The sequence below is a fragment of the Rhea americana genome, unplaced genomic scaffold, assembly GCF_003343005.1.
Source record: "Rhea americana isolate MKP2758 unplaced genomic scaffold, rheAme1 scaffold_27, whole genome shotgun sequence".
NCBI lineage: Eukaryota > Metazoa > Chordata > Aves > Rheiformes > Rheidae > Rhea > Rhea americana.
The window spans coordinates 5,899,813-5,919,020 of record NW_028186390.1 but is presented as its reverse complement, the minus strand read 5'-3'; the positions used below and the strand labels follow the sequence as shown (position 1 = coordinate 5,919,020).

At 39.3% G+C, this 19,208-nt stretch overlaps 2 protein-coding genes across 3 annotated transcripts in view; both read right to left on the bottom strand.

Annotated features, from left to right (window-relative positions):
* ATPAF1 (ATP synthase mitochondrial F1 complex assembly factor 1) overlaps positions 1-63 on the bottom strand; it is a 10,528-nt gene extending 10,465 nt beyond the window's left edge. Inside the window, exon 1 of the mRNA XM_085308194.1 lies at positions 34-63. Within this exon, the coding sequence (XP_085164320.1) occupies positions 34-63 (30 nt within the window). The remainder of the gene's footprint in view (positions 1-33) is intronic.
* Positions 64-1,380: 1,317 nt separating this feature from the next.
* EFCAB14 (EF-hand calcium binding domain 14) lies at positions 1,381-19,192 on the bottom strand. Of its 2 annotated transcripts, none has more exons than XM_085308078.1 (11): positions 18,942-19,192; positions 18,287-18,435; positions 14,855-15,000; positions 12,260-12,358; positions 9,020-9,130; positions 8,039-8,119; positions 7,008-7,199; positions 6,287-6,367; positions 4,854-4,965; positions 4,132-4,263; positions 1,381-3,331 (listed from the first exon to the last, which is right to left on the bottom strand). In XM_085308078.1, exons 1-11 carry the CDS (start codon positions 19,121-19,123, stop codon positions 3,156-3,158), a joined length of 1,461 nt encoding a protein of 486 aa, XP_085164204.1. In that variant the 5' UTR covers positions 19,124-19,192; the 3' UTR covers positions 1,381-3,155. The 2 variants fall into 2 exon arrangements, with proteins under 2 accessions (XP_085164204.1, XP_085164205.1); XM_085308079.1 differs by having other exon boundaries at positions 8,039-8,116.
* Positions 19,193-19,208: the final 16 nt, after the last annotated feature.

Below are 19,208 nucleotides of genomic sequence, written 5' to 3'. Positions count from 1 at the left end.
AAAAAAAAAAAAAAACACAAACCCAACAGTTACACTCATCAGGTCGAAGAAGCCGCTACGCATTTCCGAAACCCGTACAGCTTCGGTCAGAGGCGTTTCATTGCACAGCCGGGTGCGAACTGAACGTACAGAACGGCCCCCACACAGGAGTACACTGAAAAAACAACAAATCCCGACTGGTAAATCAGWCTTTCAAGGAAACGAGGAGTGCAAGGTGAAGAGTGAAACCAAAAAGCGCAGCCTAACAGCAGGTCTCGGGAGCGAGCCGTTGCCCGTTCCCATTGCGAAGCGGCTTCCGGAGGGTTTCCCTCGCTGCCACCCCCTTAGTCCCCAAATTTCTGCACCATAGGAAAGAGGCCGGGAGCAGAAGCAGCCCAGGCACAGCATCCGCCTGGAAGCTGCCAGCCTTTAAGACCCTCTGATAGGGCGTCACATTTCCCTTTCCCCTCCAAAGTCGCAGCTCACCCACTTTCTCCTGCACTTCCACCCACAGGCACAGGCAGGCAAGCTCACAGGCTGTCCTCCAACACCAGAGGAGCCAGAGGCAATTAAAGGGGGCTCAGAAACCCCTGGGGGCCCAGGAGCTCATCTGCAGCTGGAGGAAGCACAGAGGCGAGAGCAGGTGGCCTCCTGCTTCACCTCCCGTGAGGCGGCCCTGGGGCTCCCACCGCCTCACCCCCCGAGGCCCGCCAGCACCTCACAGCCACAGGCAGCAGATCGAGACAGGCCAGTTTTTTATGCCTGTGACTTTCATCCAGTGCTGAAGAGATACAAAAGAAGTGGCAGAAGTCCAACACCCAGCGTGAAGGCTTTGGAAAGCACGGGAGATGGTGACCCGAGACACGGCAGAGCTTGTACAAATCAAAGGAGCTGGTTGGGGAGCAACACTTCAAGSTTGCAACAAAGTGCTACTGGCTTGTCTAAGTCAAGCAAAAGCTACTGCTGTACTCTTAGATCACCTGATTTTGTTAAAGCTGCAGCACAAGTCTACCCTACATTTGCACRGACTAGGGCAATTAGCAGTTGCAGTGAAACACCGCTACACACCTGCCAGGCAAATGAAGTAGCACTACTGGACAGCTGTGTCCTAGTGCCCGATTACAAACCAGCTCAGTTCCTCGGCCACATATAGAGAACACCAGTCAGGAACAGCATCCTTCTCCAAACGAGCTCAGCTGATAATTTCACTCTTCCTGTTGAAGAGCCTTGCCAAAGTAAAGCACACTGCAACAAAACAAGAAGCACTAATAGATTTACATGGCAATACAAGACTTTTTAAATTTAAAGATATGTTAAATTTCATACAAATCAAACTTTCAAAAATAAGTTTGCAAACTTTGGAATATGGCTATGATACAGTATGTACAAATAATATAATGGTTACATTTTATTGCTAGTTTTATTATTTGGTTAAAGAATCATACAGAAGTGTATAAAAGTGTGTGGAAGGTGGTAAGAAGCACACGCTGGCTTCTTGTCCTTTTCAAGCCCAGGTTGGTTGCTTGCTTGTTTTTTAATACTGTGTTTTAAAATGTCACATCAACAAAAGCATCTGCTTACTGGGTCACATCTGCATTATCCAAATAGGATAGAAAAGCAACAGTGAAAGAAGCCTAKGCAATGGATAAAAGTTTCATTTTGCAAAATCTTTCACTGGTTTATACTTCCAGTATACAATTATTTATAAAACTATAAACATCCAGTCCAAAGTTAAATAAAACTCAACAATTATGAACAGACTTACATACAAACTGATGATTCAGTGAGGTGAGTACTTTCAATTCACAAATTTTGCAAAAGACTCACAGTAAGATCAGTGATATTTGCGGGCAAAGTCATCAGATTTGTCCCTGATCTGACCTGTAAGAGAATCTCTTCTGCAAAAGTCCTTTTATATATATATATATATATATGTTTCAGGAAGAATCCCTGGGTTTTACATGCTCTGCAGATACGGTTAACTGGCCATGGAAACTTCACTTACACAGCATTTACCAGTAGAGAATGCTGATGTGACTGCACTCTCCTAGCCTGCCTTTTATATCCTTTTATTAACAAGAACGCATTGGTTTAGATATCAAGCAGTCACATTCACATCAGCCCAGAAAACAGCATGAAGTCCTGCTGTGGGCCCCTTCACCTGTTCACAAAATAACAGGGAGCTTTGCTCGGGGCGTAAGAGCAACACCAAGAACGAGTGGAAAAAATCAGCAGCATCAGCATCCTATTAAAAAGATCTCCAGTGACCAGTTAGCAAGATCAACAGCACTCCTCTGATCCTACCCCTGCACAGCAGATACGGGAACTATTTGGGTGCCATTCGGCAAATCACATTGCAGACTTTTACCTCTTAAACATCTGTTAAAGTTCTCCAATATTTTTATTATTATCTCAATCTCAAAAAAAAAAAAGAAAGAAAAAAGCAATCTGAATGCAATACAGCAAAGCTAAAAGAAAAGATGAAGTGAAAACCCAAGTGCTGGGTAGGTAATTGCTCCTGTAGACTCGTGATATAAAAACTTTTACTCTCTCTCTCTAAAAATAAGTTCTGCTATAGATGGGTATAATTTACCACTCCCACCTTCCTCTGCCTGAGTCTAAACTCATTCATGGATATTTTTAATCAAAATTAGAATTTTTGCTGAAGCTCTCAACAACCCAGTTTAGGTTCAGTCTCTCTAATAAACATGTTTACTACTAACACAGCCCAATACAAACTTCTTAAATATGCATAATTTACTCTATTTCAAATATTTACAAGCAGAAAAAAGCCCATCTTTACAAGACAGATTTCTTTCTGCTCTACATAAAGTGCAGCTCTCTAATTTAAGGCAAATTTCAGTGAAATATAAAATCATGGGTTTATTTTTGTATGTACACATTTAAATTAAAAACAAGACCTCCTTTGGAAAGGAAAAAACAACAGGCAAATTATTTCTAGTAAGTTTGGGATTTTTCTGGATTTTAACACAGTCCCAATAGTGTTCTATCTACATTAAATTAGTAAATTTCTTTTTAACAAACACAAATGAAAGTGGCAATGTGTACAGTAATTTAGCTCCAAAAGCCTGGGAAAGTGCAGACAATTTTTTCATGTTCTGTAGTTTTTTTAGCTACAGTAGCATCCATCAATATCACATTTCTAAATATATACTCTATACACCTAAAGCTAATCTCAGTTCTTGTAATGAGTATTTTTCATCTCCATCTGTATCAAACATCTTAAAGCTCTGCAATTCTTGGACTGTAGAACCAAGTAGCTTTTTAAGATCTTCATAGGATAGTTTTCCATCAGCATCTTCAGTTGCTTTTTCAAACAAATTCTGAAGATCTGCAAAGAGAATAATGACTTAAAAGTAATTTTTTGAAGTATGCAAAAATATCCTATATGTTGCTCTTCAGGTTTACTGCATTGTGTTAATATCTAATATTTAAATAATGTACCCCAAGTATGTAGCTTTCCTTCTATGTTGTCTCAAGCTGCAAGTAATAGTTTAGGAGAAAAAGCATAAACAAAAAGATTTTCATATTTAATTACAGTAATTCTGGGGGAAAAAAATCCTTATTTCAAGCCCACAACTAATAGCCCACTCTGTAACCACTAAMTGCATAAAGATGCAGTTGTCTTCCACAAAAGCAAGCTGTGAATGACTGTTGCTATACCAACGGAGCAGATCATATAAAGGGAAAAGTGTCTATTCATTTCCTGATGCAAAGCATTGCCCTTTTAGTAGCTGAAAAGACTGAACAGCAAGATYCAGAAGCGATTCATTCCATGCAGTTCTCTATCAAAAGAAGCAGCCACCACCACACACCCACACCTACTTCATTTTCCTTCAGCACTAATTCTGATTTACTCCTCCAATCTCTGTTTTAACACTTGGCACAATACTTCCATACTCAAAACACTTAAAATTCACCTTAGTGCACACTCCTCTTTAAATTCTAGCTTTTCTTTTCTTTTACAGGCTAGTGTCCATTTCCTCCTCTCCCCCTTCTCAAGTCCATGGTTCTCAAGCCTTTCAACTTTTAGCAGTACTTTTACCCATACTTCCAGACACTACACTTACCTCCTCTTAAACATTTACACAAATTATTTAGGAAAAAAAGGTCAGCCTAGAAAGGACAAACCTTTTAYGCTTGATATTCCTGGTAAGGACAGATGTCTCAGCTCTCCATTCTTCTCTGTGTTGTCATCAGCTGACCTTGAAGTTAGCTTTGAAAGGTCTGTGGGCTTTGCTGTAGCACTTGGATTACTTCCAACTGTTGCAAAACAATTTCTATTAGTCTTACTGATTCCACAGAATTAGAGTCAACAGAAACAATAAGCCAGTAAAACTAATTAAGAGGCTTTGCATTGCAGATATAATACCGCATGGGATAAGAATAGTGTAAAATTGTTTCAGAATACAGCAGTATGTTACCCAGTCTTTACCAACAACATGAAGAACAGAAAGAAGCCTTTTTTGAGTTATATGGCTTTAATCTTTCATGCTGTACTAGGAGACATATATATGTATCTTCCAGTGTGTGTGTGTGTGTGTGTGTGCGCGCGCAGCGCCTGTGCCAAATAATTCCATGAGTTTCACAATTCAGCATTTAATCACTGTATGCCTTCAAACACATTTAGTTAAACAAAAGTAATGACATATGAATCCTACTATGCACATGAAAAGCCATCTTCAATCTATTTTCATTCTATTTTAGAGCCACTACATTGCTACCACCTTAAGAATTTGGTGAAGATTAATACATTTAAGAAAACATTCTGAATTATTCACCTTCATTACATATTCTTTGAATTACACAGTGAATCTTCAGCTTTATGAATTACTAGTACATTTGATTCTTACCATTCTTTGATGCCTCAGTGGATCTGTCATTTTCTGGCTTGCTTGAGAGAGCACTGATCAGCTGAAGCTTCTCTCTYAGTTCTGATACCTGAGAATCTCTAGTTCCTGTTTCCTGCAAATGTAGAGAATATTTTTTTAAGAAGCACCCTTCACGTAAATCAGAAAGAGTTCATTTTAGAAATGTATGTATTTTTCAATGTCTTTCTTCTTTCTAGGCTGATCAAGTTTTAAGTGAGCAACAAGATTWAAAAAAACCCACTACATAAAGATAGACCACGTGAATTTATTCCTTGTAAAATGACAACGTAATCAGAACCTCAACCTGAAAAGGCTGAACAAATTCTAAAGAATTTAGTTATTTCTTATATCAATGAGTAAGATCTGAAAATCCATAAAACTGTGAACATTAATGTACACGGAATGAACATTTAATGCATTAATTGAACATAGTTGCTACGAACGTTCGCCTGCAGCACTGAATACATTGATGCAGGAGCTACTGTACCTCTGTCAAAGTAAACCTATCATATTCTGTATCTGGACCTCTTTTGYTGATTTTCTGAGTAGAGTCCACATTATAGTTTGAGCCAAGAACTCCCACAGTCCTCTGACCTTGACATATCTCTGTGGTCACATCAATCCAAGCCTAGAACTGACAGCGCATCCAGTTCATTCACCTGCCTTCTTTCCAGAATACAGAAGCCAATTCACAACCAACAGCGCTTACCCCCAGCCCAAGACTTGGTCATTCAGTTAATTAAGCTTGTTCACAGTAATTTTCAGTTCCTAKGCTCCACTAGCACAAAGTTTCTGTAAGTCAAATTCTGGCTGTTAGCCCCTTAGCTCCTGGCCACAGGTACAGAGGACAAAGAGGGGCTGTGCACACTTGGGCAGCACTCTCTCATTCAGTTCCTTCCCCTCACACTTTCATGCATTCCYGTGTGCTGCATGACACATCAAGGATAAATATAAACCCCACAAAATGTAGTTTTTAAAAAAATCTGAATAACCCCCCCCAAGCACCATTTGCAGTGTAACCCCACAACAGTTGGGCTAGCTTGAAAGCACAACAATGGGGACCCAAAGCTGCCTGCCAGAATTCCCCATTTCATCAGGCCACAGTTTGCACTTCCTAAGAAGCCTTCAGCTGCTTGAAAGGCTATTACAGCAGTTCTGCCATGTTATCCTGTACAAGCAAGCCTAGGATCAATATTCCACAGACTCAGAACAGGACTTTAACCCATCACAACTTTTCTTCTGTCTTAAATCACTTCCTGTCCACAAAAGGGAGTGGACAAGCTGCCCTTCTACTCTGTACTTGAAGAACCGGACTAGTCTGCTTACAGTTTGCTCCCCAATTAATTCCCATTTAAAACGATTATAAAGACAATGACAAGATCTACTAATCCAGTGTATTTTTCCCCTTAATTTACCTTCAATTCTTTATCTGAATGAGTTTCATTATCGAGTTGATCTTCATTTTCCACATTTAGAGAGGTAGTTGCATCATTCCCCTACAGGAAAAATGGAGGGCAGAGTTTATTCGTTTGCTTACTATTTTATACAATAAATTTTTCCTTCAAATTTGGCAAGCATGATGTAGGGAAAAAAGAGCAAGCATACTAGAAAAAATATTGTGAAAGGGTTGGTTATGTAGTTTACCATAGCAACATAAGGACGTTTCTTATTGTTAGATGTGCAGAATGTATGTTCAGAGACTGATTCCATATGGCATACAGAAAGCACTGGAAGGATCGAAAAGTGTTTTTGAATGGTCTTCAAGCACTTAAGCATTGCTGAACAATCCAAAGGCTCACCTAACTCCTCACTTGGCTTAAYATACACCCTATGTGCCAAAGCGTCTTTCCCAAACATAGTTCAAGAGGTTTGTGAATCCTGTTCCATKAAGCAGCTGCCTAAGTCTTAAATGTTAGTGTATTGTACATTTTTCTGTAGCTTCTGCAGGGATTAAGAACATGTCTGATGAAAGTCATTTAATGTTACTTACAACTCCCAGCCTTTTAAAAGGAAATACTAATCCTCTCAAGTTTCACTTTGACATTTTCTTTTGCTTAGGCTTTGTAAAGCTACATATGTACCATATGGAAAGTATTCAAATTACTTGCTTGACAACCATAGACACCAAATACTTACCATACTGGTAGACAAGTTCTCTCGTTTGTCCAGCTTATTCACATCAACCAGAGAGCTTTCCAACAGCGCAACCCTCTGGCTTAGATTACCAATGGCTGAATCCACATTTAGAAGCTTTATGTCATTCAACTTTTGGTACATTACTACAGTATTATTTAGCTCCTCCAAAGCTGCATGCAGAGACTGGCTTTCCTGAAATATAAAACCAGAACATACAATTTTTCTTAACTGCTGCAGCATTCTTGCTGTTAACAAGATAGTGACTGAYCCAGTTTAACAAGGTACACTTCAGACTGACTTCCCACAGAAACTGCTGAAATCATCCAACTGGAAGCTTACAAAAAGTTATTCGAGTTTTTAAAGTTTGAAACTGAGATTTTCCTCAGGGCTAACCTCTTTGCTGCTAACGTAATCAATTTAGCTGTGCCAGCAAAGAACACAAAGTCCATTCATCTAGTTTTCCAGGTCAAGCTTAGTTAGTAACTACATGAATTATTTTGCTTCCCAAAGAAGCATGTACTGGGCAATTTTTAAGAGATTCACTTTTGAGGAAAATATTGATTGTATTAAATATAAATAAATGCACCAATTCCATTCCCGTCAACYACTCACACATTCATTTTTTTCTTGAAGACCTGCTTTCCATGCCTTATTATATTGAGGGTGACTCAACACATGCCACTCCCAGATTTGTTCGGATCAGCAAACACCTACCATATACCCCATTCAATATAAAGCTTTTAACATTGCAATTTACATGAGCAAAGTACACCTCTAACTTGTTTGATAGTCACTTCAGTCTTTCTACTCCTACTCAGTTAATGTGCACAAAACATACTTCCACACTGGGATACTTTCATACTTATACATACAAAGCAAAAAAACTACAGTAAAATTGTCCTTCAAATCAAGTACAAGACATTATTGGCGTCTTGGCAGAAACACTTTTGTACACTACAATGTATCAAAACATAAAGCTTCAATATCAGTGGTACTTTTACCAATACTCCTTATGCAAGGAGGAAAAATACCTGTTTGCAATCTTCTGTCTGATTTCTCTGAGTCCTTGGTGTAACAATGGAGGGAACTGAAGGCATCTGCTTTAATTCCTTCTAATGGAAGGAGCAGAAAGTTATGTACTAAATATCTGTAAAAAAATACTAAGCTTTTAAGACCAGGCAGATCATAGCTAAGGTTATTTTGCTATAACTACTGAGCTTGTTTGTCAGGCATGCAATAATTTAACTAAAAAGAATATAATGAAGAATGATTTTTCTCTTTCAAATACTTAGGATCTAAAGTATTTTTTAAAATAAAAGCAATCCCCAAATTAGGTACTCCCCTTTATTAAAAGTATTATGATGCACATTTCTTCATTACTATGCATACCATCATACCTGCAACATTTTGTAGCACTCACTGAGGACATACTGAATCAATCAASGTCTAACATGTTTAATAAGCATATWTACAGATAAAAATCATAAATAGAGTAATCCTGTATTGTGGTTTGACTGAAAACTTCTCTTTATTGGCTCTATTTCCATTTAGTAAGTGATAGAGGTCAGTAAAAATATAGAAAGTAGCTTCTGTTAAAGATCATCAATAATTCCTCATTCAGACCCTTAATTCTACCAGAAGTTCCACAAACTGTACCTCAACACTTTCACCATCCCCTATCCTTAAGGCAGTGTGGACAGTTACCATAAGCAGTACCCTGCATCACAAAGAACTCTGTATCTGCATAGCGGGAAGTAACAGATTTGCATCATGAAAAGAAGCATAACAGGTACCAATGATTTTTGACTTCAAGGAAAATACGTGCTTGATACCTTATAGCAGATGCCACGCRTGGATTATGAGATTAGCTGCAATTAATGTACCAACCAGTCCCTACTCAGACTTGTGAAGTATTCTTGGCACAAGGCAGAACCTCAGGTAATTTTAAAAATTGTTTCCAGTTAGGCTGATAAACTTTAAAGCTGCAGTCCTAAATTAGCACATTTTCTTACCACATCATTTTGGAGTGTTTCTATGGATTTCTTGTATTCTTCAATTGCTGTTTGCATATTTTCAACATCATGAGAAACACTGGTTAACGTGCTACCTATGTTTGCTACGGTCTGGAAGAAAAAAGTACATATGAAATGTTAGCATTCCTCCACTGTCCTGCTTCACAGTTTCAATCTGCTAAAATATAATGCTTTGTTAGTGAAGCTGTAGGCAGACTGCTACATAAATACGCAATTGAGTTAGAATATTCAGAACTTCCTTTGCAGAAAGAACTGCAGATTATACCCATCACAGCTCAGGGCCAATAAATGAACACACACACTTTACATCTTCAGAGTGAGTGAGTACATGAGTGTAAATATAAATACATAGCTTCTTTTTACTAGATAACAAATTATTTGCTTCCTATTCCCAAAGCAATATAAACATTTTCGTTAATAAAAAAAAATCCTGAGATTAGGACAGTTTATTTCCTCTCTGCATGCAGTATTTATATTGAATATATGATGCTGACATCGATTTATCCTGCCTTGATAGTCTCTAAAAATGACATTGCTATTCTCCAAAAGGTTGTTGATCAGATATTCAAGCAACTACTGTCTTTTTTTTTTTTTTTTTAAATCAGAAAAGCCGCCTCTATCCCCTATGAAATCAGCAGCTACAGCCATAATGTTCTGTGATTACTACCCTTCCTTCACTTGTCTTCACCCATTTGAATCTTCCCTTCTGCCTTTTAGGAACTATTCTGAAATGCTGCAGTGGTGTTTTATTAGATGACAACATAGCACCTACCACAGTCAGGTTCTGTCAGTTAGGACATCCACAAACACAGTAATATACATCCACGTAATGAGACACAGCATACTCCTAATGCTTCTCACTCCATTTTTCATGCTACATTCTATCATTAGAACAAATARCCCATGTAAAACCCAGTCTTCCTATGATCCTCTCATAGTCATAAGCTCTCAAGACATCTTCTGTGATTTTGTAACTGCCCAAAGCATATTCAAATGATATACACACACATCTTCCTCCAGCTCCTTCTTCTGCRGGTTTGAACACACATTCAACATACAGTCCCTCTGCCCTGAGGGACCTCGGGACATCTTTAGCACCTTCTATTATTTTGAGTCAAAGCCTCTGTGGGAAAGCAAYTCTCTCAGTAGTACTTCAGGACTTTAATACCAGCAGGCAGCTCTGCATTTTCAGGAATACTATCCGCAGGAAAGGAGGCTTATGAAAACTCAAATTTAATTCCAACAGTAGCAGCCTATTCTTCMAAAAAGATAGGCAATTGCAAAGACTGCTGGATGCAATAGACAGTTGAACAGGACATTTTCACCAGAGCTATCAAAAGCCAGGCTACCATCTACATCCCCTGATGCTCTCCTGTGATGCGAGGCATTGCAGGATATGCACTGCCAGAGGTCAAAAAGAAGCCTGAGTCTTTGAAACTCATTACTTTGGTTAATATGAAACTTAAAAGCCATTACAATTGTGGTATTTAAACCCTGGAACAGTTTTTCTATACTCATCATATACTTCCTGGAAGGATTCCAGCTGTTTTCATTACATCAGCCTTCCAATGTACAAGCAAAACATCACCAAGAAAGGAGTGGAAACACTGTACTTCGGCTCCACAGTAGAGACTGAAATAAACTCAAATTTTGTAACGCTATATTCAAAGTCTTTGATTTTTCTGAAATGTAACCAAAGATGGATTTATTTCAACACAAAATAAAGTCTGCTTAGCAGATCACTGTAAGCTGATACTTACTGGCCCTAAAACTGCATTGTCTTGACAATACTATATTAAAGGCAGCAAAAAAAAAATGACACCAAGGTGTTCCTTTTGCATATATATATGTATATACATATAAAAAGTAGATGCAGGTTCTGGACTGTAAGTACTACCTTAAGACTTGCTTCAGAAATGACACTGTAAAAATCCAGTGTGCTCATAACAGTAAATTAGAAATTTAGAAAAGAGCTTCATATTCCTTTCCAAAAAAGTCCTAGTGGTCTGACTGGCCAAACCACACTAATTACTTAGCATAATACATGTCAACTAACCTGTTGATACATATGAATTTTGTAGCAATAGGAAATGAGGATAACTGGAAATTCATAAAAGCTACCAACAGGATTGGACTGCTTTTAGGTATTAGCACAACAAATATTTTTTGCTAAATAACTGTCATAGTAGACCTGGAAATGTTTTAACAAGCCCATCTTTCTACTGAGATAAAGAGGCCAGCTTTTTCACAAAGAAAGCGTTTTCAAAGACAGACAWAGAAAGTCTGTCTCAGGTAAGACAGACAGTAAGACACCATTAACAGAAGTCACTTTATAAGTGAGCCTGGGTCACCCATTTGGCCTATCTTTCAAGAGATTATCAAAAACAAACGTACTACAATTTACATTGAAATATGCTCTGCAAGAAGAGACCAAAAAGCTTTTAATCATTTTTAGAAAAAGTTCAAAACAGACTAGTCTTAAAAATAAAAGAACAGTTGAAGTATTTTGAAATGGTAAAATGCAGACTATTCTAGTTTTGAGGATCATCATCACACTGACAACTGTTAATATAAAAACACATACATAACTGATATTCTGATTACTGTACTATATCCTAGATACATTATAATTATCTTTATTGTGCACACACTGAATACTAAACACCAAACAAGTTCCTACATTACTGTTCCAGGCACGCTACTCCTAATTTAGACTTCTACATTCTTCAAAAAAAACCTCAGTCAAACATGGGACTACACTGCACAAGTTCAGAATGTTTTCCAAAAAACCCAAACGGTTTCCATTTCTGTTAAAACAAACAAAAAACAAAACCTAAACATAATACCTATTTACATTCAGGATTATTAAATTGCAGACAGACTTTCTGCAWGGGTTTCATATATTACTGGGAAGATTAGCGATCTGAAGGAAAGGAACTAGAAAGATCAGCTCCCGGGTGAAGATGTGACAATATAATGCAATCAGAAACACAGACCTCTCCAAAAAGGGAGAACCAAGGTCTTTGACTTTTCTATCTGCCATAAGTTATTGTAGGATCATACAAAATATATGAACCACAATAAAAAAAAATAATAATAAAAATAAAGAGAGAGAAGCAAATATTTTGCATAGGAACTTCAGGGAACTTTCGTTACCGCTGCCCTCAATAGCTTAGCACTACAGAATGCATTTAAGAATAGCCCATTCACATTACTTGCCTTCTGGAGTTTCTCTACTGTGACAGGAAGAATAATCAAATCAGAAGCAGATTTGATGTTGGTTTTGAGATGATTTACTGTTGAGGTCAATAGTGATACCTAAAATCAAAGGAATATTTGGAATTAGTCAACAGTTCTGACTCTTGACTTTCCCAATACTAACGACTTAACTGGTAACATAAAAACAGAAGATACAAGAAAAAAAATCATATATATACACACACATACACAACACTTTTTAAGTCAGAAGTCTTACTTAAGACTATGACATTAGAAATCAGTTCTGCCTCTTGCAACTGGAGCACATTTATTTTTGCCTTCCCCAAAACTGCATAAAAAGGTGTGAAAGCCCTTCCTTTTCAAAAAGGTATCCATTTTACATTCATCTCCTTGTACAGCTGTTACCCAAGAAAGATTTTAAAGAAGTGCAAGAGCCTTCACGTGAAGGAAACAGTCACTGAGTTCTGTATTTGGCAATTACACCTGCTCAGCGAAAGCCAGTAAAGCCATGCAACTTCTCTAGCTGAGTGAAGGGCAAATAAAGTACATGGATCACTCAAACTCTTTGCTACAGAAGTGGAATAGCAAGAATCTTGGTATAATGGCTTAGCTCAACTTCTGTCAAGTATTTTACATAGATCACAGGTTATTCAGAGTGTCTTTAAGGTCATTTGTTCATCCCAATCAAGAGGCTGTCAATTAAATCATAAACAGCTACAAGTTGGTCATTAATTGCTAAAGCTATCACTAAAATCAGCTTGAGTAATGAGTAATTGAAACAAATGAAGGAGAGTCATTTCTTCTCACATTTGACAACCTTGAAGCAGAATGAATAAAACTCACTTTSTTTGGGGAAGGGATAGTTGTTTCCCAAGCTGCGGAAAGGCATGATCCTTGCTTAAGGATCAACAACAAGCCAACCCAGACCAGCTGGCCTGTAGAGTCTTTAGTTCCACATGTGAATATTGGCTGAACTCAATTCCCAGCATTACATCTCAACAACTCACAGAAAATAGTAACTATTTTTTGTTCCTCAGAAAAGCTGGCTCAGACTGTAACCAGACCCTGAAGTAACTGAGGGCCTGCAAGAACCATGTGCCAAGTGTCTTTAACATCCAGGTGCAAACAATAACATTTTGCAAGTCCTACTAAGCACATAAATATCTCTGGATAGTGCATATTGTCACATGCAAAAGAAAACAATTGCTGTGTTCAAATTTTCAAATATACTTATGCACTCCATTAAGCACCTAATCACCCCCGTACTAAAAACACCTAAAATACTGTTAAATACTCTTGCATATAAATACTCTTAAAATTTTAACACAAAGCACTAACACCAAGCAGGTTTTTTTTCAGCAGGGTGTTTTTTTTGGTTGGTTGGTTTTGTTGGGTTTTTTGTCTCTGTTCCTCCCTCCCTTCTGACACAACTGACAGTCGGCAGCTCTCAACTTCTATCCTCCAAGGCAAGGACTTCAAGAGTGTCTTGCTGGATGTTCTGTTTGAAGCATGAACAAATACRCCATCTGAGAAAATAGCTTTGTTAGGTGGCTTAGTTCCATCACAGTAGACAGAGCTACAATTGACACCAGCTGAGGTTGGAATGGACCTTTGGATATCATTTGGTGCAACCYTTTGCTCAAGTAGGGTCACCTACTGCAGGTTGCCCGGGACTGTGCCAGACAAGACTCCAAAGCCTCTCAGGGCAACTTGTTCCAGTACTCAATCACCCTCACAGTARAAAAAAGTCTTTTCTTACACTTCAACAGAACTTCCTGTGTTTCCCCCTTGCCCTGTCACCGGGCACTACTGGGCTCCGTCTTCTTTATGCCCTCCCTTCAGATGCTTATACACATTGACAAGATCTGCCCCTCTCCCCAGCCTTCTCTTCTCTAAGCAAAACAATTCCAGTGCTCTCACCCTTTTATCATACGACAGATGTTCCCTTAACCATATTCTTAGCCTTCGCTGGGCTCACTCCAGTAGCCCTCCCACCTTCTTGTACTAGAGTCCAGCACTGGACCCAGAATTCCAGATGTAGCCTCACCAGGACCCAAGAGAAGGGAAGGATCACCTCCCTCAACCTGCTGCCAACACTCTTCCTTCTAACTCAGATTCTCTGAGTATGTATTAAGAGAATCCATATACACAAGACATCAGTATTTCATTTGTAGCACCACAAACTTTCACTGACTCCTGCAACTTCTTTCCACATTCATGAAATGTTTGCAGATACTCTCCTCAAAGCTGAAATTTCAAATATCAGAAAAGTACAGAACTTAAAGTTGTAAAAGAACTTTAAATTCTGCCTTAAACCTTCTCACYAGTTCCTTAATTTCTCCTCTTTGCAGTCAGGCTCCAGTGCAACCAAATGTTCTACTTTTTTTGTTTTGTTTTGTTAATAGTGAGACTAAAAACCACATTTTAAATTCGAAAAAAAAGTTTAGCTTATGTTTGCAGAAGTCCTTAGACAAATTGGCACTACTTTTAATGAAAAGTACATAAGTTTTTGTGTTAGGTTTACATTTTATATGAACAAGTAAATTTGAAATGAATATTTTGCATTTTTCAAAATCAGACACTGATTCCTCTCACCTGTTTATTGATCTCTGTAATATTTATCCAAATTTTATTTAGTCCTAGCTCTCCAGTCTCAATTTGTTCTAGCTGCTTTTGCTTCTGCAGCAAATCTTCATTCAGTTTAGGAATTTCCTGGAATGATGTCTTTTGATTAGATTCCACTAAAAAAATAAGAAATGAAAAGTCCAGCTAAACAATGCTGAAGAGGCAATCGACTTTACAAGCAGCAACATCTACATATCTATAACAGTCAAAGATGACAACAACAGCCTACTGCCTATTCTGAAGACGACCGGAACAGCACCTCTTTTTTGGTCTAAGAAGCATTAATATTTGTAGAGACTGTACTAAATCTATCACTTTGAAAGTTATGCATGATAGTAATCACTCTGGTAACCCTCAGTGGCTATTTAGTGCAGTTTTTCCGCATTACTTCCACCGACGGACATGAAACAGTAATGGAATTATAAATAAGAACTGCCAACAGTACCAGGGCAAAGGCAGCATGTGAAGTGAACCTTTATGCCCTTTTCAAGCCTACAAAGGGSTTGCTGACCATGAAGTGAATTCCAAACAGATTAGGGTGATTACAGTTCTTCCATGTGACAAAGACAACTGACTTACTCTCAGAAACACTGTGCAAGCTTACGCACTAACACTTGTTGGTAAAACAAATCAATAAACAAGTCCCTTGGAAATAAAGTCAGTTAATACTATGAAAGTGGTAAATAGGTAGCTCAAAACAATTCAAGCAAGCCTCAGCAATACAGCTCTTCCAGGTCAGCAGCAACAAAACTATGTAGTTGCAAGTGCTATTAGGCAATCCTAAACCCCAGGGTTTGGGAGGAAATCACTCAGTAAAGGTTTTGAGATGGAGATGAAAGGATTCTCCAAAATCTGCAACTCCAACCTACGATGCAACACTGGAATGCTCCAGAACATACTGCYGTTTTTCAGACCCCAGAGCACCAACAGCAGCAACATGATACACATCTGGCAGCTGCCTGCACAATGTACCATGTGTAACTCATAGAAAAACCCATAGGAACCCAAGGGAATACCTTTAGGAGTGGTTTAGGCCTGTGAAATGGATGTCCAAATAGACATATCTAGAAATATGCATCTTCAAAACCACATTTCACTTTTTCTTTAATTAAGCAAGTTCTGTAAAGCATTTCCAGGTATTATAGCTCAAAATTCAAACACTTCTGTCAAAGGACAACCTTGAAAAAACTGTTAACAAGRTGCATTTTATCCAAAACAGACTGAGAGCTTATTTTGTATTTGTGTACCTTCTACACAAGCAGTTCACACTGAATCTGATGGCTTCTCCTCAGATTCCAGAGCCTTGTACACAAAACATCTTTCATTAGGCCACTCTCATTGTGCATTTCAGTAACCTACTTAGAGTTTCCTACTGTACTTGGAAAGTTCATTACAAAATGCTTTCTGAGCAATACTACTAAAAACTGATTGGAAACACCAAATAGTATTYCCCCCTTTACTACAGATGCAAGTAAGTCTTCCTTTAAAAAAGAAAAAGCTCTCATACCATACTTGATTTGTTCTAAGCATAGCAGAACACAAAGAAATACTGACAAGGTAAACTATTTTTATGATTCAAAGGCTTTAGATGAAGATTAAGAGGAATTTTTTTTTTCCAAACCTGCCATAGGACAGACTGATCAGGGTGCCTTAATTTCCCCCTCCACCCATCTGCTTCCCTTAAGCAGGAGGTTATATTTTGGAACCAGGTTATTCTCGTTGTATGGGTTTGTTTTTTTTTTTTTTCTTGTTTTGTTTACTGGTATGTCTCAATGCAGTTCCAGCTCGGCTTCCAGGCACTGCTATTACAGTGACAAGGAAATATGGGACTATTTCATCATTATCTGAAGGATTAAATTCACTGTTTTTCTATCACCGTTCTTAAGGAGAAGACAGGCCATTTGTAACTGCTGGACAGTAAGCTCAAAGTGAACAACTGCTTTAACAAAGAGGTCTGTGTAGAACAGGAATGATGCAACTTAACTACACCAAAGCCAACTAATGTCATCATGCAAAACCCTTACTGCCAGTACATACTATTGCTTTAAGTAGACAGGTCCATGAAGACCAACAGCTAGCTTGTCCAGAACAAGGCAGAAACTGTTACTGCAGAGCAGAGCTGTTCAGTATGGTCAGAAGCACAATGGAGTGCTTGTAGCCGAAGGCATCTTCCAGAACTGGTAGACTCCAGACTTCAAGAGTTTGGTATTACTGCACGTAAAAGCACATCTACCAGCAATGCTTTTTCTCAMTTCTAATCAGCAAGAAGATTCTGCCTTGGCAGACAGATTAGCTACCAGTTACTCATCGTCTCTCAGCAACACTACGTACCTTAACAGGACACCCTAGACACCAACAGTAAAGAACATCTAAACATACTTCCTCAACATTGCATTCTATCACAAGCAAATCAAGTCTTCTCATCTTCAGTCCTAGCTTCCTCATGATTTTAAATATCAATTTCAAGGGCTCTGATCATATTTTTAAGGGTTTTTTTTTCCAAGTTCTGATCACAAAAATTCTAAGATGAACCTACAGGACAAAAGCTGCAGTCAACAATGATGCTCCTTGGGAAAAATGTAACTAGTTGACCTTCTTGAAGTGGGTAGAGAGTGAATTCCTAGGCCTCACTACTTTCTGCTCTATTTAGACACCTCTTCAGTTTACCCTTGCATTTTTCAACATACAGCATTTTAAATATTACTAAAATAAGGCACACTGAAACATCATCTCTCCAGAGGTGAAGCACAGAGAACCAAGTGCACGTTACATGCAAATTTTACTGTTTGTTATACTTCAGCACTACAGTGACAGTTACGGTATTGAAATTTAACATGCACAGAGAAAATCTGAGACCAACAAGCAGAATGTTTCACRTAAATTCTACACTTCGTATCATATACAACACATTACACAAAACTGAAAAACGGATCGATGCTAGTAAGACTACACACATTAGGAATATGCATAGAAACAGTATTCAAATTACAACTATCTGTGGGCACGCATTGGAAGTTTTTAAAGTTAATAACACAGCAATAGTTTACAGTGAAGCAGCAAAATTCTGTAGGCTGCTTTTAACGAACRACTAGTACTTTTTCAAGTAGTAGCTCCCTTTGGAAGATGGCATTCCCAAGCCCGAAGTCAGGAATTACATACAAGTAATCACAGGTCCACCTACCCTAGTGTTCTTACTCCTCCTCAGGAAGTACAGGCAGGCAAGCACATCTGATACTTGCTTTAGATTCTCCCAGCCTCCAAGCAATTTTGTTTCAAAGAACTCCAAGTCAGGAGTACTTTGTCTGCTTAGTATTTCCACTATCTGAATAAACACAYAGGCAACTAAAGCTCTTCATAATGCCCAAAGCAAAACTGAAATGTTATAGTTACATTTATACTTACTAGTTCGAAACTTTTCCTTTATTGCATCCAGATCTTCTTTGAGAGCTACCTGCATCCAGACTAAGCCAACACAAGCGACCACACAAGCAGCAAGAATGACAAAAGCACATAATGGATAACAGAATTTGCAGCATCGTAGATATTCTCCCCTGGGTAAAACAAAAATAGTGGTTTGTGAATATTCAATAGTATCTGCAAAAGTTTTGTTTTAAACGCTAGTCAGTCTAACTAAGGAACAGCACACACACTTTGGCTGACAAAGTCTAATAAAGAGTTTTGCCAAGAATAAGTAAGTCTATATCGCGAAAATAGAACTACTACTCTCTGTACAGCCCACCCTCGGGAAAAACAGCCAGCATATCTGAGAGCAGCTGTCAGGTTTCTCTTACTAAGGTTTCCTATTCTGCTAACGCAAACCGGAACATCGGCCCGAGAGCCTGGAAGGCGGCTTGAAGAGAGCGCACTGCCCCGACGCTACGGCCCGTCCCTTCCCACCACCGCACCCCGCGAAAGCCCGACCGCCCCGGCCGCACGCCCGCTCCCAGCCGTCCTCCGAGGGCCATTAACGCCGCAGTCCCTGAACCGGGAAGCTTCTCCCGGGCCGAAGCACGTTACTCGGCGCTCGCGGCGACAGCGGCGCCCCGGCCGCGCTCACCGGGCGAAGCGGCCCCGCGCCCCGGGCGCCGCGAACTCGTCCTCCTCGGAGCTCGACTCGGAGTCGGAGGCGGGCGGCTCGGTGCGCAGCAGCCGGTGGCCCGAGCCCTTCTTGGCGGGCTTCTTCCTGCGGCYGTCGGCGGCGAGGCCGATGAGGGCGTTCAGCTCCTTGCGCTTCTTCATCCTCTTGTGCGGCGTGGGCGGCGGCGCGGCCGGCGGCTGGCTCCCGGCTCCCCCCGCCGCCGCCGCCGCCGCGCCCCGGCTCGCC